This window comes from Columba livia, chromosome 1 (genome assembly GCF_036013475.1).
Source record: "Columba livia isolate bColLiv1 breed racing homer chromosome 1, bColLiv1.pat.W.v2, whole genome shotgun sequence".
NCBI lineage: Eukaryota > Metazoa > Chordata > Aves > Columbiformes > Columbidae > Columba > Columba livia.
This window is the reverse complement of record NC_088602.1, coordinates 57,918,899-57,941,083: the sequence shown is the minus strand read 5'-3', so window position 1 is coordinate 57,941,083 and position 22,185 is coordinate 57,918,899. Positions and strand designations below refer to the sequence as shown.

At 39.0% G+C, this 22,185-nt stretch overlaps 1 protein-coding gene across 7 annotated transcripts in view; it reads left to right on the top strand.

Moving 5' to 3' along the window:
• Positions 1-22,185, top strand: part of NALCN (sodium leak channel, non-selective) — a 238,908-nt gene that overhangs the window by 68,831 nt on the left and 147,892 nt on the right. For all 7 annotated transcript variants that reach the window (XM_065057850.1, XM_065057839.1, XM_065057844.1 and 4 more), the window contains 3 exons: positions 17,821-17,963; positions 18,083-18,187; positions 20,914-21,000. In XM_065057850.1, coding sequence (XP_064913922.1) covers positions 17,821-17,963; positions 18,083-18,187; positions 20,914-21,000 — 335 coding nt within the window. The remainder of the gene's footprint in view (positions 1-17,820; positions 17,964-18,082; positions 18,188-20,913; positions 21,001-22,185) is intronic.

The window sequence follows — 22,185 nt, the reverse complement described above, 5'->3', positions numbered from 1 at the left end:
TGTGGTATTGGAAAACAGTTTGCAAACTAAAAGAGTAGTATAATATTTTGGATTCCCTGTGAAGTACTGAAATACTTCTTAAAAAAACTGTTCACTTCCAGTCACTGCCTTTCTCATAGCAACTGAGAAAGAATAGAATCACAGAATGGTTGGGGTTGGAAGAGACCTCTGGAGATCATCTAGTCCAATCCATCTGCTAAAGCAGGTTCACCCGGAGCAGATCACACAGGAATGTGTCCAGGTGGGTTTTGAATATCTCCAGAGGAGGAGACTCCACAACCTCTCTGGGCAGCCTGTTCCAGTGCTCTGGCACCCACACAGTAAGGAAGTTTTTCATCATATTCAGATGGAACCTCCTGTGTTTCAGTCTGTGCCATTGCCCCTCATCCTGTTGCTGGGCACCACTGAAAGGAGTCTAGTCCCATCCTCTTGACACCTGTCCTTGAGATATTTATAAGCATAAATAAGGTCCCCTCTCAGCCTTCTCCTTTCCAGGCTGAACAGATCCAGATCTCTCAGTTTTTTCTCATAAGAAAGATGCTCCAGACCCCTAATCATCTTTGTAGCCTGCCACTGGACTCCCTCCAGTAATTCCGTGTCCTTCTTAAACTGGGGACTGACAACTGGACACAGTTCTCCAGATGCGGCCTCAACAGGGCAGAGCAGAGGGGGAGGAGAACCTCCTTCCACCTGCTGGTCACACTCTTCCTCATCTATCAAATAGTTACTACTTCTGTATTTTTCTGTACTTAGGACACAATGTTGGGAAATACATCCTGATTTCTTTGCCACGGGGGAATTTTTGTTCCATGAATTGTGCAATAATGCAATAATGGCTATCTTTCATAAAATTTCTGTATATATTTTCAGTGGACAGACTCTTTAATGGTACAATCTGCTTTGAAGGTTCTCCTTAATACTCAGCAGAATTTAACACTTTTTGAAGACACGCTATTCCATCTTCAGGGAAGGTGTGACTGGTCAAGTTACATTTTCTATCATACTGCAGTCAGCGTTTTCCACTCTCATCCAAAAGCTCCTTTAGAAAGTTATCTTCTGCTTTTCCAAGAAATGTGTATTACTGTCCTGTCACAGTAGAGGGTACCACAATGATCAGTACTTTGCCTCATTCCAGTAAGAAATTTAGACCACAGTTTATGCCTCCTAAGATTAGGTAATTATCATGAACCCACAGTTTAAGGGTCTCAATTCACATGTGAAAACTGAGGAAACCACACAACAGTATCACCTTTTTCTTTCCACTGTGAAGAAGGCTGCAGTAACTAAGCTCCCGATTTTGGCACTTAATTTAAACAGCTAGAATGAGATTGGATGACTTTAGGCCCCTGTTTCCAGTTAAGCTAAACGCTTTTTTAATTCATGATACTGAAAGAATTAAATTTGAATTTTATTGCAGAAAATTCTAAAGGAGTGCAAACAGTTAGCAAAATTTCTGACAGAAGACTTTGCCAGTTACCAGCAGGGTAGGGACATCTGACCATTCACAGAGCATCACTGCTCTGTGGTAATGTATACAACATAAAAACTTTAGAAATCTGTTCTAAGGAGCTGACTCTATACATTGATGATTCATCTGGACAGAAGTTACCCAGGGGCTGACAAATTCAAATAAAATAGATTAGTTGCAACAGGACTTCTGCATGTCTCTTCTGATAAACTGTGGTATTATTTTCTTCTAATTACCTGCCTCTGGCAGGTTTTGCATGGTTTGTATAGTGGTGTGTGGACTACTTGCATGTCCTTCTCTGTTAGACAACTTTGCTATATTTACATATGAGTATTTTTTTTTTACATTTATTGTTCATCTGCTGGTTTTAGGCATTTTACTTAGAATTCTGAGGTTAAGTGACAAATAAGTCTATCATCATCTTTCAAACAAAAAAGCTTCAGTTGTATTACTATTTAATCCTTTTCTCCAGAACAAGCTCTGTCTGTATTTTCTTTTTGCAGTTTTTATTTTTTGCATTTCATGTAGAATCATCATTCAGCCATTACTTGGAAGTTTTCTTTTTGTCCTTGCTATCCGACACAGAACTATGGAGTGGTGATTCGTGGAGGGGTAGTGGCAGTGAGCAGAAATTGAGAACTGTGAAAGTAATTTCAAAACTCAGCATTCTACCATAATTACGCCATAGCCAGAGATCTGTATTTCACTGACATTCATATATCAAGATGGCAAATGCCCTGGAAATAGCTAAGGGTATTGACTGCGGTCATTGGGGCACTAACAGAAATGCGGAAGAGTTTGGATTATCGGGGAGAATACTCTCTTTGAATAGTTGCTCTGGCGAGCTTGTAGGATTTATTTAATAGACGACTGTGTGGTTATTTCACAATCAGATTAGTCTTTGAAGTCTTTTACCTGGTCATTTTATCCAGTGAAGAATGTTGCTGCTTCTCTGGATTTACTCAAACTGTGGTTAACCTGCTCTACAGTAATTTCACAAGTGTTGTAATCCTAATCAAAATAGACTATGTCAGTTGCTTCACACCTATCTGCTTTTTTGTCCATTCCCTTCTCAAATATTTTGCCAAAATAGTCAGATAAGAAGCTTCATGTTATACCAAAGTGGATAGTCTCTATCAGCTTGTCTTTCTCCAGATGCCTTCTGATTTCATTCACTCCCTAGAAGTGCTGTGAAATCCATAACACATGTGCTTTCATGGATCTGCAGGGTCATGGTATCTGCAAGAGCTATGGTTATTTTTCTTGGAAGCACATGTTTACTTCCTTCTGGTCCTTAAGCAGTCCTTCATTTCAGTTAAATATTAGGGTCTTCAATAGATTTGACCCATTATTCTGACAACAGCTTTGGAGAGTGTTTGAATATTTACGGCTGCTGTAGTGAACATTTTTGTCCAAGTATGGAGATATTAGTTTTGTGTGCAATTCACTTACTACAGATGGAGGCAGGATTGCACCTGTATCTACGGTGTCCTCAGGCACAATGGGGAAGATGCACCTTAAAAAGATATTTCACTGGAGAATTTCAATGGGGTTCAGAGTAAACAAATATTTTGTAACAAAACTAGACTCTGTGCCATAGAATGACCTTCCCCAGCTGTTTTGCAGCACTTTATTAATCAGTCACATTGATGAGAACTTCCAAAACAGAGCACAGTGTTAATCCTTCCTGCATAACTTCATTAGAAGCATTATTAGAAATTTCCCCTGTCAGGAAGCCAATGAAAATGAAATCATTAACATTTTTGTCCTATTTGCTAATCAAGGATTAAGCCTGTGTTATTTGAAAGAACTGGACTCTATTTGACTTAGTAGGATTTTGTTTGGGGCCTGTATTGTCACATTTACTGATGAAACCTTATTTTTCAGCTGGAAGGAACCTTGGTGATGCTCTTTTCCACTCCTCCTTGTGACTATAGGGGACTGTGCCATATCCATTCTTCATAAAAGTATTAAGTCCCAACTTAGAAAACTTAGGAATGGAAGAGGCAAAACAAGATGAAAAACTCTTTCAGGACTTCATTTCTCCGATGGTTAGAAAATGCCTAGGATCAGCCTAACCTCGTGTTCGTGGCTGCTTGTTTCAACGCCAATATTACCTTTTTTGTCTTTCTTTATGGTCAGAGACAAGTGCTTAGTGATATTTGTCCTCTGTATTTTCCATTTTTTGGCAACCTGAACGTGGGAACTTTCTACTACCAGAGGCTGTATTTGCACTTAAGATATGTGGCCATGTATCTTTCTGATGCATACCACTGCTGAGCCATATACTGTGAAAACGTGTGAACTATGGAATTGAGGGCTCTGGAGCCCTCACTACAAGAAAGACATGGACCTGTTGGAGAGGGGCCAGAGGAGGCCACCAAGATGATCAGAGGGCTGGAACAGCTCTGCTGTGAGGACAGGCTGAGAGAATTGGGGTTGTTCAGCCTGGAGAAGAGAAGGCTCCAGGGACACCTTTTTGTGGCCTTTCAGTACCTAAAATGAGCCTACAAGAAAGATGGGGACAGACTTTTTAGCAGGGCCTGTTGCGATAGGACAAGGAGTAATGGTTTATAACTAAAGGAGGGAAAATTTAGGCTGGACATGAGGAAGGCATTTTTTACAGTGAGGGTGCTGAAACACTGTCCCAGGTTGCCCAGAGAGGTGGTAGATGCCCCATCCCCGGAGACATTCCAGGCCAGGCTGGACAGGGCTCTGAGCAACCTGATCTAGGTGAAGATGTCCCTGCTCATTGCAGGGGGTTTGGACTAGATGACCTTTGAAGGTCCCTTCCAACCTAACTATTCTGTGATTCTATGATTCTATGACTGTATAAGTGCTTGCAGAAGTGCTGCTTTGCAATAGACTCAGGCTGTGGTTTGACGTGTTAAAATCCCCAGCGGAGATTGCTCAGTTTGAGGCAAGGTACATGAATGTGTTCCTGTCAGTGTTACCAGGGAAGGCACACAATACTGAATTTACACCAGCTTAATGCCTTTGGGCCAATTTATCCAGGGAGTGGGAGATCAGACAATACTTACTGTGGCACAATTTAAGGTGCAGACAGACAATACAAGTTGCAGTGTGAAACCTTTCATTACAAAGTGAAGCTTTCAAATAAGGGTATTTTTTAAGAGGCAGAGTCAGCTCATAGCTGTACTTTGCGTTGCGTGGCTGCGGTGCTTTTAACATAATATTCAGAGCCTTAAAGACAGAGTTAATGTCCTGAATAACATTTTGTTTATTCACAGTGTTCCTTTACATTTCTTACTTTGCAGAAGTTAGATCTACAACCTATGACTCACGGATGCTTCCTTTATGGAAGAAAAATTAAAAAGGGCTTTTTGTTGAAGAATATAATTTATCTGGTTCAGAAGCAGGAGAACTTGGCTCGGCACCAGCAATCCTACAACAGTTTTCCAGGCAAAACCTTAACACAAGGTGCTTTTTGCACTTTGAACTCTATTTCTTTGCAGTGTCTACATGCAGCATTTGGAAAAGTTAGTGTCTGTGTGCAGCCTAAACGAATGCACATTACTTTATGCATGTTATTATCAGTCTTTTTATAACTAGTAGGGTTAAAGTGGCTGTATTGGCTTTACAGAATTCTTTAAGACTGTAAAACTGGACAAAACTAGTAAGAGCCTCAAAAGGATACCTGTTTGAAAGTCCAGCTCATTGCCTGGCCACTCCAAGATTGAGACACCTCTACCTATATCATTCCTTATAGATGCTTATCTGACATAGTCATAAAGAGGTCCGTGGAGGCAAATTGTACAGTCCTCTCAGTTATTCCAGTGCTTGCTAGTGCCTTCTAGCAGTTGTTTCCCCTGTATTTAAATTATTTCCAACCAGAGCACGTGAACCCTGCGAAAAGCATTTAGTTGGTTCTTTTGCAAGTTCCTTAGGAAAGGCACTGGAAGGACTTTTAGTGCCCGGGCACTACAGATCTGCCTCACTTTTGGAAGCAGACATTTTTGGAGATTCTCTGTTGCATTTATCTTCATTTAGGAAGCCCATCTCCCAGGTGCTGTAAAATGAATGGGTCTGGAAACAGTTGTGCTTTCTTCTCTTGGCTACATCTTACAGTATCGATCTCTAGCTTTATTATTAATGTGGCAGGCAACTTAAGTGTTTTGAGAACTACATATTGATCAAATATACTGTTTTCCCAATGTCTTTTTTGTTTTGTGGGGACTTATGTGGTAGAATTTCTGAACCATAGATCTAACTCTGTTTCTGCTAAAGGACTGATACAATTCCCTTTGGCTTCAAGCACTGCCATTCAGGCCAGGACTGAATATTTCAAACTTGTCTCCTTCAACATCTCTAAGAATCAGACTGCATCCAACTATCTGAACATCAGCTCATGCCTGACTTTGGGCAGTGCAATTTAAAAATTGTGAACATAGTTTTCTCTTTTAAAATGTTACATAAATGTGCTGGCAGAGCTTCCAAGTTAGGATCAGGATTTGTTTCCTCTTCTGAAAAATATGGGGACATAATGTACCAATATAAAACTCTACCCAAGCCATGGTAGGACCTGCAGACATGTTACTGAGGCTAACAACGTGTGTGAATGTCCTTATGAATGCTTTTAGTCCTAAGTTAGTGATAATTAGAGGTGCCTTCAGCTTCGGTGAAGGGAGTGCTTAGGCTTCCGAAGGTCTTTTTTTAAGGTGAAGAGTAGGTGAAGAGGTAGTCACCATGAAGTCAATAGCATCCAGAAAGTCACCCCTGAATTTATGCATGTCACTTGTTTGTGCCTTCAGATCTAAAAGCTCTGATTTCATATCGCCAACTGAAAACTATTTTCATATGGAAAATGCAGTCTATTTAGCTCATGGTCTGATAAAAAATTACTGGGGTGGCTCTGATCTGTATTTCTTGGGAAACTGCTTCACTGAGCAATGCCAAAACTTTTTTTTTCATACACGGTCCTTTTTTTTTCAAACCACATGTACATGGAGCACAGCACAAAAAGGCACATTTTCCACTTTAGCAAAAAACTTTGAAGAAAAATATGTTAAATGTCATATGTGTATAAGAAATTAAAGCAGCTTTGAGTTAAAGCACAGAGTTGACACACACCTACACGAAGAATAAACAACTTTGCAGGTAAGCTTGATGTGGAGAAAAAAGAGAGAAGGCATATCTGGGGGGAAAAAAAAAGTAATTGATTTGACAGTGACAGATCCAGGAAATTTCTGTTATGTGTGTGTGGAACTATTTTCAGTAGTTCATAAAGATCAGAAAGGATTTCTGCAGAAGGAGATAATATTGAAACCAAGGTTTAAACAGACTGTATTAAAACTTTGAACGTTCTCTCTCCCCAAAAATATGTGGCAGTTCATACAGCTTTTCTTGCCAAAGGTCTTTATTTTCATTTCCAAATAAACCTACCAGCTGTTTAGTCTATTATTGCTTGTCTTCCAAGAATTCTTTTGATAACCAGTAGATCTCTAGTCATGCAAACACTTTGTTTAGGGCAGTCAAGAATAAAACAAGTTAGATCTTAAGAAAATTTGTTTTCTTTTCAACTCGACCTTTAATTTTCTGAAGGAGAGAAAAAAGTTGTCTATTCTTCCTGACATCCATGTATGCTTTTTATTAAAATAAAACCCAAGTTTTTTCTCTTTTAATGTCCAGCTAAAGAGCAAAATTTTTGAATACTCTAATCCCTCTTTTAAAATCAGAAATCTTTAAGATAGTCTCACCTCAGACAGTGTGATTCTGTTGTTGTTTGAGGAAATTCTCAGAGTCTCTAGCAGCATCCTGGTTTGTATCAGGAACAGTGTGGCCAGCAGGACTAGGGAAGTGATTGTGCCACTCAGCACTGGTGAGGCTGCATCTTGAATACTGTGATCAGTTTTGGGCCTCTCATCATAAGAAAGACATTGAAGTGCTGGAGAGAGTACAGAGGAGGGACACGAAGCTGGTGACGGGTCTGGAGCACAAGTCTGATGAGGAGCAGCTGGGGGAACTGGGGCTGTTCAGCCTGGAGAAAAGGAGGCTGAGGGGAGACCTTATCGCTGTCTGCAACTGCCTGAAAGGAGGTTGTACCATGGAGGGGGTTGGTCTCTTCTCCCAAGTAGCAAATGGTAGGATGAGAGGAAATGGCCTCAAGTTGCACCAGGAGAGGTTTAGATTGGATATTAGGAAACACTTCTTCACGGAAAGGGTTGTCAGGCATTGGAACAGGCTGCCCAGGACAGTGGTGGAGTCACCATCACTGGAGGTGTTTAAAAGGTGTATAGATGAGATGCTTAGGGACATTGTTTAGTGCCAGAGTTAGGTTATGGTTGGACTCAGTGATCCTGAGGGTCTCTTCCAACCAAAATGATTCTATGATTCTGTAATACAGCCATCTCTACTGTGGGGCTTATGGAGCTACCAGCAGACTCAACCACTTCTCCCTGTCTCCACCTGCTCCATATCTACACAGATTTCTATACAATTTCCACTTAAATATGAGAAGAGACTTCTTCTCAGTGAGGGTGCCAGAGCACTGGAACAGGCTGCCCAGGGAGGTTGTGGAGTCTCCTTCTCTGGAGACATTCAAGACCCGCCTGGACATGTTCCTGTGCGACCTCACCTAGGCGTTCCTGCTCCAGCAGGGGGATTGGACTAGATGATCTTTTGAGGTCCCTTCCAATCCCAAACATACTGCGATACTGTGATTAGGTCAGTGGGCAAACCTCTGGCTCACATCAACAAAGTAGGTAAATTATTTTACTTGTATTGGCATGTAACAGGTGCTAGGGAGTACTTAACTCATTAATAGCTAAATAGGTCATTGAGTGAGTGTTGTCTGGATTTTCTTGTAACAGTCGATCGTAGAGATCCTTTCTCCCATTTAGGAAAGGAAGATTTTGTGTCTTCAGTTTAAACTAGTCTCGTAAGGTGCATTTGGCACTGTATATTTACTCCTGTTATTTGGATGTGTGGAGGCTAATGAGATTTCTAACATGTATCTGTTTTATAATGTCTCTCTGGCCAGCTTTACTCTCTGTTTTGTTCTGTTTTGGTAGTGTGTTTTTTTTTTTAATTATTTTTATATTATTATTATTATTATTATTGTTTTGGTTTTATTTTTTTCTTACAGAAATTCATTGAGCTAAGTGTTGCTGCCATTTTATTTCTAGTCACTGAATACTCAGAAGGTCTTTTTAGTTGGGATTTTCTGCTTTTGTCCTCAAAAGAAACTTTTATACTGAAAATAACAGTCTTGTTCAGACATATGCTATAGTATATAGGATGCTTTGAGGAGGGATTTTTAAAAGCATCTTATTTAATATGACAGCCATTTTACCACTGATTGTGGGAGGGATAAAATTTCATGCAGCTGCTTTTGTAAATGTTATCCATGCAAGAGGAGGGGGCTGATCTCTTCACTTTAAGAAAGTACGTCCTCAAAGAAGTCTGTATGAGTCATAAATGATGCCCAGAGGAATTGAATGCAACTGAAGCAGAGCTTTAGGGCAGAACAGCATCTTCGATTGTCTAGGTTCCATTGTTTCTTCTACCCCACAGTAAAAAGCAAACAAACAAGAAACCTTCAGAAGCTATTGAAATCATTGAAATCAAAATATACAAAACCAATCTTGAAAGTCTCAGCAACTGCAGAGCCGGCACCTGAAGTCCTGGATTAGACTCTGCAGCCAATCGGAGCTGGATTCAGTCTCCCACTAGGCCTCAGTTCGCAGGGACGACTAGCAAGGTCCTCTTCTAAAGTCGGCCATGAGCAGAAGGGAAAAGGGCAAAAGGGAAAAGCAAACGAGATCCTCGTAATCTCCCACTTTTGTATGAAGTATTCACGTGAATGGAATGTTATACACAGTTGGTCAGTTTCTTGCTCACTTGCTTCTTGTTGCCCCTCTCGCGAGATGTCCATCCATGCTTATCAATAAGTTTGCATTCCATTGCTAGGTTTACCAAAACATGTGTCTGGTTCTCCGGGAAAATGCAGTTAATATGAAGGCTTTAGCTGACAGGCAAATTCACTAAAAGAGAAACTTGTTTTTAACAAAACCAGGACAATCATACACTGTGGAATTTCCTCCTGGAATGCCTTCCTGTCTCCCAGCCTACCTGGCCTGGTAGTACTCATCCTCAGACTGGTCAACCACTTCCCACATACACTCACCAGCATGAGTTCTCCAGAGTGAATTTCAAGCTCACTGTGATCCTGTTCTATCACTTAAACCTCTTTGTTAAATATTTGTGCTCTTCAGTTTCTTTTTAATTGCTGATTGATTGGACTAGTTGAAACTTTAGGATGAAGGGGTTGCACTGCAACTGGAAATGAGGAAACACATTGTCATGGAGGTCAAAAAAAATACGCTGCTGTCAGTTTGAAAATCACTTGCAAGATCCTTTTTAGCACTTTCTGGACATGATTTTTTTTCTTTATTTAGGGTCCTATCCTTTTTTTTTTCTTGTAAGGCTTTTGTCTTTAACTTGTCTGATTGTTCGCTTCTCGCTAACATAAATACCACACTGCAAGTGCTCCATTTAGGCCGGGCAATTTCTTGTAATCTGTGTTTCCCAAATTTGCATATAATTTTAGGGTCTCTGTGCATCTCCAGGTCCCCCAGTTATTCTTCTGTTCAGCTGTATCACTAATGGATGTTATCATTAGCTTCTACATCTTTTAGTGCATTTTTTCTGCCTACACACATTTTAATGCTTTCAAGACAGTTGCTTCTAGCTGACCAGACTCAAGACTTGTTGAAATGATCTCTTGTGGTAAAGTTTGCAGTCATGCTACTCATTAAACTCTGCTTTTGGGTAAAGTATCATCATGGTCACTTTAGAGATGAAAATGTTACTATGTGAATATGTTCTGTAGTTTAATTCTTCCACTCTTCTTTCATCCAACAAAGCAGATATATTTTTTATTAATGAAGCATATTAGTTGATGCCATGCAGCATACTAACTTTGCTGTTTCGTGACTGCACTTAAAATGGATTAGATTGCTCAGTCTATGACTATTATGAAAGTTGATGCAACAAGTGAATAGTTTTGATTGACAGTGTATGAAAGTCAATGCTGAATTTACATGCCTTATGTCAAGAAAGATTTGCATACGTTATTTTCTCTCTGACAAAGTTATCCATCACCACATCGATTTTAATAGTCATTACCAATGTTTTAATATATGGCTGAATGACAATCCCAATACATAGTATCTGCATTGAGAACCTGCTTTAAATTTGTCTTTTTAATATGAGAACCCTTAAAGTGTTCATTAAATTTTAAATGTAACAATTCCTGAGAATTTGTGGATGTTTGGTTTCTGGACTGTCACTTTCACTGTATGATTTTAAAGGCACCTACATACATAATATATTTTAAAAGAAGTAACAGTCCTATAAAAAGATGGCTTATTTTCAAAGGAATAAGTTAATATAAATTATAGAGTTTCTTCTGTTTAACGTTTTTTATGTTACATTGTCATAACATTTACTGTAGCAGTCATTTACTATGACTGTACTTCAAATCGGAGATGTTTCATTGGAAAGACTGAGGTGTGGCAGACCCATCTTCACAGCATCTGCTGCTCTTAAAACCAAGGCCTAGGGATTTTTGTATTCTTGGCTTCTAGGTCTTAAAAGTGTGTATTATTAGAGTCTGATTCTCAGAAAGGGAAAAGCACAGCTGTGGCAGTGTCCTACTTCCAGGCTCCAGCCTGAGGCTCTGCCCGTTCTGTGAAGGATGGGAGCCCAGGGATCCAAGAAAAGTTATGTCCTTAAAAATACTCTCTATGGAGAAGGAGAAGTGGGAGTTGTTGCCTGTGCTACAGAACTTCCAGGTAGTTGTGTGCGAGGCGTGAGCAATTCACAGCTCAGCATTTCCTTGATTCTCATCAACTGCCAGTAATTTTTGTAAAGTTGCCACACGTCAAAACCAGCAGTGGTTCTAAGAGAGAGTATGTATCCACACTACAGCTGTGTAATTGCAAATAGGAAAAAGCAGACAGTATTTATGCACATAAAGCCAGCTTATGAGCTCTGCTGACATTTTAGATCCCTACTTGCTAAGTTATTTGTGAACATATAGCTAAGGATTATTTTAATCAAAAAAAGTGTTAAAGAAAAGCAAATATAAACACTAGTCTGGCTAAATATCTATCAACATGCACACGTGAAGTCATTTTGAAGAGTATTTATCTCTGTTTACACCATGGACTTATTCACAAATGTAAAACAGATTTCTTTGTAAAACATAAAATATTACATGAGGGAGCACAAACATTAGGTCATGTAAGACAGTAATGGCATAGCTAAGCATGAACTATCATGCTCCTATTTCCCCTGTGCACTCAGTGCATATGTCAACATTGCTAAATTCATATTGGTAGTCTAACACTTCTGAATAGTGAACAAATTTCTACATTACTTGCAAACTGTGCAACTACGTCCATCAACATTTCTTCTGAAAGTTGGCTGACTTTCCATCTTTCCATTACTAAGTTTGTAGAACAAATTGTGTTGATCCTAACATGTTTCTTATGTTTCTTTATCTCCTTTTTGGTGGTTTTATGTCTGTGGTCTCTGTATATAGTATTTTTTCATATGTAAAAGCTTCATCTTCTCATAAAGAAACATTTGCAAAATGAAGAACTGGTAACACATCACTACTGTATGTTTGAAGTCACTGCACTTAACAAGGTTTAAAATACTGTGTTCAGTAAACTGGCAGTGTGTTTTTTCTGCTGTTGTAAATGGGTGCTCAGCACAGTTTCCATTTTCCTCTATTCCACAGCACAGTCGCAGGGAGATGGCAGTGGAGCTGGAGGTTTCAGTGGTGCTGGAGGTTTCAGTGGTGCTGAGGAGCAGAGCATTAGCATGGTTCTTTCTCCTTCTTTTCCTCCTAATTTCTGCTGACTGACAAACCAGCCAATGTGAGTTGGTTTGAGAGGGTAAAATAGACTGGATTGCTCACTCAGAGACAAGCAAGAAACCCCATGAAGCCATTCAGGATTTGATCTTTTTGTTGATTTCAGTCCTATCTACCAGCTGCTTCCCAGATGTGCTGACAACATTGTCCTTTCATTTCTGGGTAATTTTTATTCCCTTCTAGTTTCAGTGAAGCTGGAAAACCCTGACTGCAGGCAGTGTTTTACAAATACCTTGATACTGAAAGATAAGACATAAATTAAAAGCCGTCTAGTCAGTGGGAATATCCATGCCTTGTTGGAACATTCAGCTTCATGATTTTAGCACTGATAATGAGCAGGGACAGAAATAGGATTGATAACATTTTTGTAGCCAAAGTGAGAGGTCATCTCTTCATGGACATAACACTCCCAAAACCACCCTAAGGACAAATAGAGATAAATTAGACAGCAGCACCTGCTAGAAGGCTGCTTAGTTCTGCTGGGAAGTTAGAAGATCGATCCTTTTGCCGGCGCCCCGAGGCGCTGCCAGCCTGGGCTCGCCGGGGTGGCGGCTCCTCCGCCGCCTGGTGCTCCAGATGTGCCCGAGGTGCACGATCGCCATCTAGTGACTACTGGAAAGGGAGGAGAAGGAGCCTGTTACTGGCTGGCATCTGAGGCTTTTTACAGGTGACAAGGTGTGCATTTTTACTTGCCTGAATAATTCCTGATCAAAAAGAAAAAATACTACGAAATCAAACTTTTCTTTCTCAGCAGCTTCACAGCAGGCACAAGGAAACTGAGAGAACCCTGATATGGTAAACCAAGGTAGTCACAAAACATAGATGACACGTGCAGAAAATGCTGGAGTCAGTGGCATACCTGAGCTTAGTTTTAATGTTTTGTTTCTCGCTTGAAATAGTTACAAATCACATAGCACAAAGATACTAATAAAAGACAACAAACACCTTGACATTGCATATGCTCTAATAACATGGGATTTTGAATCTAGAAGCAAGAATGTAACATAGAGTTAGGAGGAAAGGGTTCTATTTCTAGATTTAGAGAATTTTCCATGTGGCCTTTTAGTTCTGCTCCTTTAATTCTGCAGTTATAAAGTTACACCGTTATTCGGTGCGCTCCCTTTTTGATGATGTCCATTCACAGATTATAATAAGAGTTGTCACAAAGTGTAGTGGTGTGGCAGGGGCACAGGAATAAGTGGAAAATCCTGTGTGTTTACAAAATGTAAAACACATTATGTAAAATAGCATCGCTGCATAGTGATACTGTTGTTCTGTCAGTTATGAGTTAGTTTTTATTGGTTTGTGTCTGGTTTTTGGTTTTGGGATTTTTTTGGGGGGGTGTGGGTTTTTTTGTTTTGTTTTTTTTTTTAATGAATACCTTCTTTATTCTTTATATGTTTAGAAGATGGGGGTTGGCAGGATAGGTTTCTTCACTCCCCTGTGGAAAATCATCACCGATGCACTCTGGCTTTTTCAGTTCTTTTCCCCTCACTTCTCTGTTCGTTTGCATAGCATGAAAGAGCCAAGTGACCTTGCTCCCTGAAATGGCATGAAAACTAGTAGAATTTTCTTTTATTACAACCATTTAGGCATTAAAGACACTACTTCCTCCATAGCCCTTCAGGCTAATGCTCCCAGCTGGAAGATCTCAAAGAAACAAATGTATGGAAGAAGGCATAAACCTCCTGCATTTCAGTGCCAAATGCCTGTATTCCTAAATGTGCATTATTAGTAGGGATGCAGTTTGTCTCTGCTGTCTTTTTTTCTGTAAGGTATGAAGCAAGCACAATTGTTGTGTAAGTTGAGCAAGATTTGATGTCATTTCCCACATTCCACTAAATCTTTCATTTTATGGACTTTTTTTCCTTCTCTTTTTAATAGTGACCATATGCAGTTGTAAAACATTTCCTAGAAGTGTTTATTGGTTACATAAAAACAGTCTTTTGATACTGATACAGATTCTGATACTGATTTATTTCATTTTAATCTGTGTATTGAGAAATGTTTTCCTTCCTTGTTTTGATTAACCATCGGCTTGGTTAAAGAAATTGTTTTATTGTAACATCAAAATGTGGAATTTATTAGACAAGTTCAAAAAAAAAGCACTGAAACAAAAATATCAAAGTACATTCATTTATTTTACCTCTGTCATCAGAAAGTACCTCCTAAATGACTTTAGTCTTTCTTGCCATGAAGGTTTAGCCATCTACTGAAACAAATAGGAAAATTATCATAAATATTTTCAAGATATTTTTATTTATTTACTAAGATTCGACAGCACTCTAGATGCAGATTTTGAAATCCTAGTCCCAAAGTCAGGAAGTCAGTTTTTCCATGTATAGTTTTTTTGTGACGTATCCCACCATCATGTAAAATGTTGATACTTTCTCTCCCTCCGTATGGCTTTGAACATGGTGAGAAAAACAGAGCATGCTACTGTGAGAGTCTTTTTAAAAACTTACACATTGGCTTTAGGAAGATTAGTCAGATATTAAAGAAATAGTCCAGAAAAATAGAATTGGCTGCTGATTGTCTTTAAATGTAACTTTTAGAAAAGCAAAAAATATGCATTAAGACAGATGTTTAGTAAGAATTACTCTTTTTAAAAAAAAAAAAATGCAAAACATTTCATGGTGTCAGATCCCTTACTGTCATGCCTTTATTCTGTATCCAGTTGAAACAGTATTTACAGAGATAATTAACAGCATCAGTATTGAAACCTTTTTTACTTTTTAGTCACATATGTTAAGAATCTATATTCTTAGTGGCAATTGCTTTCTAATAGCCTGAAGAACACCTCTACCAGTTATCTGCAAGCCATGTTTTTACTTTAGTGTCACAGACAAACATATATTATTTTAATTGGGTTAATCATGTGTTTTTGTCCATTCACATTGCTGCTTTACTGTGGCAGATGGCCCAGTGTATGTGTTATAAATACTTTGCATGACATCCTCTCTATTTTTCTAATCATCACTGTGACTTTCCCATTGGTAATGACTAATTACAGTTTCCTAGCCAGCAACTTTTAATAGGTTCCTTTTTTTCTTAATCTCTGCCTGTCCTCAACAGCACTGTTTTATTCAATAATTTAATCAGTTCAGCATCAGTATAATAATAGATAAATGAACCATTACTTTATGAATTTTTGAAATGCAAAATACACATGAAGTAATCACTGATTAATATTTCACTGTTGATGGAGACCACTCTATTTTCTGAAGAAACAGAAAGGGGTTTGCTATCTATGCTTGAATGCTTTTTCTTTCCTTTGATTTTTATTTCTGTCCCTTGGTCATGAGAACCATATGCAGTAAATAGGAAGGAATCCAATAACCAGAAAAATTAACAGGAAGGATTAACATTTTTGCCTAACGACCATGACCATGTTAACCATTCAACACCTAAATATCAAGCAAATGAGTTTATACAGAAAAAATTCCATTTATCCCTGTCTCCTCTTATCGGTGATTATTTATCTGCAAAAGGGACTCCCTAAGGCAAAACCACTTCTAGGTGCATCCAAGCTATGTTAGCAGACAGAAGGATGTAGATGCTGCAAATTCAGTGGGAGAATAGCAATGCAGAGCTCCTTATAGGCCGGTGGGATTTGGGGAGGGGAACTCTTGGTCTCAGGAATTTCTGACTAGAACCAGCCCTTCTGCTGTGAACAGGATCAGATATTTGACTCATGCTTGCTATCCGTACGTTGCTGGAGCCGCAGCGTTTTGCCAAGGGCAGTTCTCTTCGCGTTCCCTCTCTTTTCTCCAAGATGTTTCATGAAACAAAGCAGCAGCGGAGCGGAGCTGGCAGGTGTCTGTAGGACAATTCCACAATTTCACAGCAGTTTGTGAGATTTCGCAGTTTAATTTCACAGTTTAATTGTGTTCCTTCTCGGAACAAAAAATTACTTCAAACAAGAACGCCGTACGAGCCCTCACCACAGTCTGTATTTTGAAGCTTTTGGTGCAGACATCAGGAGGAAGGTGGCGGGATCATATCATCCCTCAGACTTTAGGATGAGTTTGGATCTTGTGAAGTTTTCTTTCATTTCCTCCCCCTGCTCCCCAGAGTGATATAGGAAGTCCAACTTAAAAATGCTTAAACGTTTTTTAAGGCAACACATATACTTTAATGTGGCTGCCCAGGCTGCCTGAACTGCCACACTGCTCTATACCTTGTTGTAGGCCGGGGTGTCAAACTCATTTTCACTGGGGGCCACATCAGCCTCGCTGTTGCCTTCAAAGGGACAAATGTAATTTTACGGCTATTTGCACAGTCCTAAAATTGTATTTGTACAGTTCTGTTTTAAAAGGTCTATGTAAACTAAATCAAATAGATTTAAGTCTTGCATTTTTGAATGCTAGATTTGGTTTTAATTAACAAAAGCAAATATTTGTAATAATCTGCTAGATGTGAGACTGGTTTTGAGAGCAACAGGAAAGTGAAAGGCTTTTAGAATAGAATCAGAAATGGTGTGTGGCTTCTTTCTATTCCATGGCAACTCAATAACACTAGTTTCACCAGTTGCAATAACACTAGTGGAAACTCAATAATTTCCACTCAATAACTGCGATTACATATTAACTAAAAATGGATAAAACATTCAGGTACTCTTATGCAGCCTTTAGCTTTTTCGATTCTTCTCTCCTCTGTGACTCTCTGCATCCTCCAAATTCTTACACATGAACACATCTTCTGATCAGAAATGCCATAGGAATTACAGAAAACTACGCCTCCGCACTACACTTGAGCAACTTGAAATATTCCTGTTAGCACAAGCAGAAGAGGGAAACACTGGCATCACGTAATAATGCAATATACAGCTGGTAAAATTATAAATACCACAGAGAAAAACAAACAAACAGAACAACATTATTTTAAAAACTATGCTGTGCTCTCGTCTGCAAGGCCCATTTGTTCTGTGCACAGAGAAATCCCAAAAGGAATTTCCTCTAACCGTAACTTTATTGCAATGATAATCCTATAGGCGCTTCACTGTGCTTGCTAGTGTGGGGCACCTGCTTGGTGTGTCGCTGCTTACTCAGTGTTGCTGATATTAATAGTGATTCCTTTCACCTACCGAATGCTGATCCTTATAGCCTTAATTAAATCTGCGTTTTCTCACCGATGCTGCTGAAGTCACGTAATGGGAGGAATTCTGCCCTCAGAGACATTTGCTAATTGCCAGTGAATCCATCTAAAGGATTATTCCTGTGTGTCCAGGGAGAGAAGGGAGTCTAATCTGATACAAAACCAATTCATATTCAATTGTAAAAGGAAGAAATGTGGAAATGCACATGAAAAACTTCTCTTTGAAGGAGGGGAGGAGAGCTGATACCCTTTAGAGTAAATGAAAATAGAGTAGATAAAAGATTATTGTTTCCTGATATTGAAAATTTTCAGGGAGGCTTAATGCCAAACATTTTCATTTTTCTTCTGACAGGCACAAGCATATTTACTGTTTATGAAGCTGCTTCTCAGGAAGGCTGGGTGTTCCTTATGTACCGAGCAATCGACAGCTTTCCGCGATGGCGTTCATATTTCTATTTCATCACCTTGATTTTCTTTCTGGCCTGGCTTGTTAAGGTACTGAAAAACGTGTTCTTTTAAATCTGTCTGAAATGTAGATCATCTTAAAATGGATTTTGTTTCTTTTCTGCTTGCTGAGCTTTGCATCAGCCATTCTTTCTTGCTCTTTTTTTCAGAATGTTTTCATCGCAGTCATCATTGAAACGTTTGCAGAAATTAGAGTGCAGTTCCAGCAGATGTGGGGGTCCAGGAGCAGTACCACTTCTACTGCCACCACCCAGGTGAAGCACCTGAGATACTGAGATTCTCTGGAGACTGGATTTGGTTTAGTTTATGAATGAAAAATAAGTCAAAAATTCCTGATATTGTTATATCTGATTTATTTGACTTTTCGTTTTACTATGTGTATTTTAATGATGATATATGAATTTTCATATAAAACTAAATTCTAGGGTATGTTATTCAACTAGGCTTTCTTAAAAGAAAGAACAATAGAGAAGACTCTAACATGGTTCTCTATATCACTGACTATGTTATTGCTAAGTTTTTATTTTCTTTTAATGAAGTAGGGTAATGCTTTTTTTATCGTGCCATTGGTGGGTTTGGAATTAGAGTTGCTATCAATCAAATATCACTTTCTGTGCTAAGGAAGAAGAGTTGAAATGGCAAGCCGTAGCTGGAAGATGAGAGGTCAGAGAGTAGCTGGAGTGTTTGGGGAAGCTGGTCCTGGAACTGAGAAGGGCATGTTGAGACCAATGAGGAATGAGGTGCTGAGGCACTGAAGGAGCTGTGCTAAGATCTGAGATAGATGCAGAAAGTGAGACCCTCAATATGAGATAATGGGTAGGAAGAAGCCATGGCAGAAAGCGTAAACATGTGGGCTGGAAAGACCCAGTATAAAAAACAAGGGCTAATGGGTTAAGATTTAAATTCTTCCACTCATTATTTATAACAATCATATTATGATTATTGAATGTACAAAAGGCCGGGCTTTTCCAGGCTAGTGCAGTTTGCCATCTACAAGAGGGACCAGTACCGACTTCTGGCAAAAAGCCCTTAGGAAGAAAGATAAGAGAAACATACCCATGAGGAAAATTCTTCTAACCTCTGTAGCTGTAGGCTATTTATTTTCATAAGCCAGAGGATTTAAGTGTTTCAGAATTATTTATTAAATATTTTCTGATATTCCTTTCAATATTCCTGTAATCCATTGGTAAATCTTTTCTGCCACCTTCTACAGTTTTCACCTCAAATAGACTTTGTGGCAATAATTTCTACTCTATATAAGTCATTGTCAAAAGAGACTTAGTGATATCAATTTATAATCTAACTTTTTTTAAAAAGGACCTTTCCATGTGATGCATTCTTAGCCTGAGGAATGTAATGCTTGTTTCATCTCTGATGGGACAAATTCCTGAGCCACATGGGCTTACCTGACAAACTCTTAACTAGGAGCTGGAACAGAAAGATTGATGAAGGAAACGCAAGCAGCAGCCAACATTAAGGAATTTCAAGGATAAGATAAATTTCCAAAATAATGTCATCATGCCAAAGAATATGGGCATGTTGAATATAAACTGCATCATGCAAAAGAAAAGGAGTGTGTTGGGTGCAGACAAGCAAATGGTTACTTTGTTTCTTGAGTCACTGGTATGATGGGACATAAAAGGAGTCGCGTTTACTGAACTACAAAAATGATTTATCCTTTTCTGTATTAAGAAGGGCAGAAAATTTCTCACAGGGTTTCTTGTGCAAAGCACCAGACAGAAGTTAAAAACCTTGCTTGTTTTGTGCATGAAATAACCTTGAGAAAAAGGAACAATATCTTGCTTCATTTGCTTATTTCATAAATCATTAAACTGACCTTGAAACTTAGTCCTATGGAAAAGAAAATGAGTGTCTGAGAGTCAAAGTCAAGGAAGGGGTCTCTGGAGAAGGATAAAAGGAGGTTCTTGTAAAGTGCTTTAGCACTGCACAGTAAAGCAGGGTACAAAGAGGAGTAACTTGGTGGTGATCTGAGCAGACAACTCCTCCTGGTGCAGGGATGCTACTTAAGGACTCGGCGGCGTGACAACCATACTTGTGTGACACTGTCCCCAGTCTGATGAGCACATCTCGCAGCGTGGTTTTGAGCTTTGACCAGGCTGCTGTGGCTGTGCGCTCGAGGTGACCCGCTTAAGTGCTGAGCATAAAGGGAAGAGTGCGACTGAGGTGGGAACTTCACCACACTTTAATGCATAGTATATGCAGACTCTCAGGTGGCAATTCAAGATGCTGGAGCCATTCATTTACTTTCAAGGACATTGTTAATCACTTCGAGACATGGTTCCTCACTGTTCTTTCTGTCCAGCAGTCTGCATCATTTTATGTCCTAATTTCTGAGAGAGAAAAAAATAAAAGCCAGAATGCCTACACAATCGCTACCAGAGGCTATTGGTAAAATGTGAATACCACCGTAGCCACAGGAGCCTTTTCCCCTGACTTCATTAGAGCCGGGGTACCACTCAGCAATTTGCAGGATTATAAGCTCTAAATTACAGTACAGAAGGACTGTACAGCTACTCTTGATAAGCATCAGTGCAACAAACATTGTCTGATCCTTGGAGTAAAATAATTTTGCCAGTAAAAAGGGCGAGATTGTCTGTTATTTCCAATTATTTTTTGGTCACAGTGTATTTGTGTTGTCTCAGGGTAAGTTTACCTTAGTAAGGAATTTATTCTGGATGGGTGCCTCCATATAATGATACTGATCAGAGGTTTATTGAACTTGTTTCTGCATTAGGAATAACAGAGACATATTGCATTTCATTTTATCCGAGTAAAATTCAGAAACTATAAATGTTGGAAAAACTGCACGTTGCTTTTTCTGTAGCAGTAAGAACGATCTCCTTCTTTTTTTAAACTGGCTATCATCAAAATGTATGCAGGTCCTTAGGGGGAATGCATTTGATTTCACTTGTATTTATTGGCACATAAAACATTTCTGACAACAATTTTCCTTTTCAAGATGTTTCATGAGGATGCTGCTGGAGGTTGGCAGCTTGTGGCTGTTGATGTGAATAAACCCCAGGGCAGAGCTCCAGCATGTCTACAGGTATGACACTGCTTTTTAATAAATCAGTGTGTGTAACCAGCAACACTTAAATGTTGGCATAAGGAGACTGTAGTGAGAAATAGCTACAATACATTTAGTCATAAATTTCTTCAAATCCGTTGTTTTCTGTAGGCTTGTTCATGAAAATCACAGATCAACAGAAAAACATATACTGCACCCAAAGGGAGAAGATTAGAAAAATGCTCTATTTTGTGTGCTCATGAGGGAACTATTTGAGGTTTGTAAAATATAAAATGACATAAGTAATCATTCTTTATCTCTCAGACTTTATATACGAACTGATTCCACTCCTAGGTTATTCACAACAGAAATGCTTGTTTATTAACTGCAAAATGCAATAACATATGCCAAGAAGCATGACTAATCATAATAAACACAGAAGTGCCTCGTTTCTCCTGTTCCATCTTGAAGGTAGGCTCACAGAAGTGGGAAGAGGTCTCTAAGTAGTAAGCCGTACAGTGTCTGAAACTTCCAGATTTAATATTCTTATTTGGATGTAGGTGAGTTTATAGAACTCTATTCTCATTGTTTGAATAAATCCAGACTAAGATAAGTAATATTTTTATAAATCCCTTTTTATTACAGCACATTGTACAGCAGCTCAAATTTTTATTTGCAAGTTAAATGTCACTTCTGGATGAAACAAACTTGCTTCAGAGTAGAAAGACAAATCTACTACAGCAATCTGATAGCATGATGTTTGCTGGCAGTTTTGCTTATGTTTGGTTTAATGTGTAAACAAAATACACGTACTTGTTGGCAGCATGTGCATTGCTGAACACTAAGGTGGTAAGCACCTTTCATGCCCTCTACAAGCTGTTCTCAAATATCTCTACTTTTTCAAACCATTGCCATATATTTAATTATAACATGTGTCTCATCTGATAATTCCTCTTCCAAAATTTAATTATTGATTTTGACAGCAAGAGGGACGTCGTTTGTGGTGTTCTCAAGTAACATTCTTAGATGCGTGGATATATAACTGGACTCACAATGAAAACTCCTCCAGATGGAAGTTAAGACAGCATCTGACTTACCTGGTCTGTCTTTGTCCTTAGCATTGCACTCTTGCCCCTTTTAGGAAGCATGTGAACAGAAAGTAAATTGCATGCTAGGGAACAAAAACGTCATTCATTGGTGGGTGTTGCAATGTTTTACAATTGC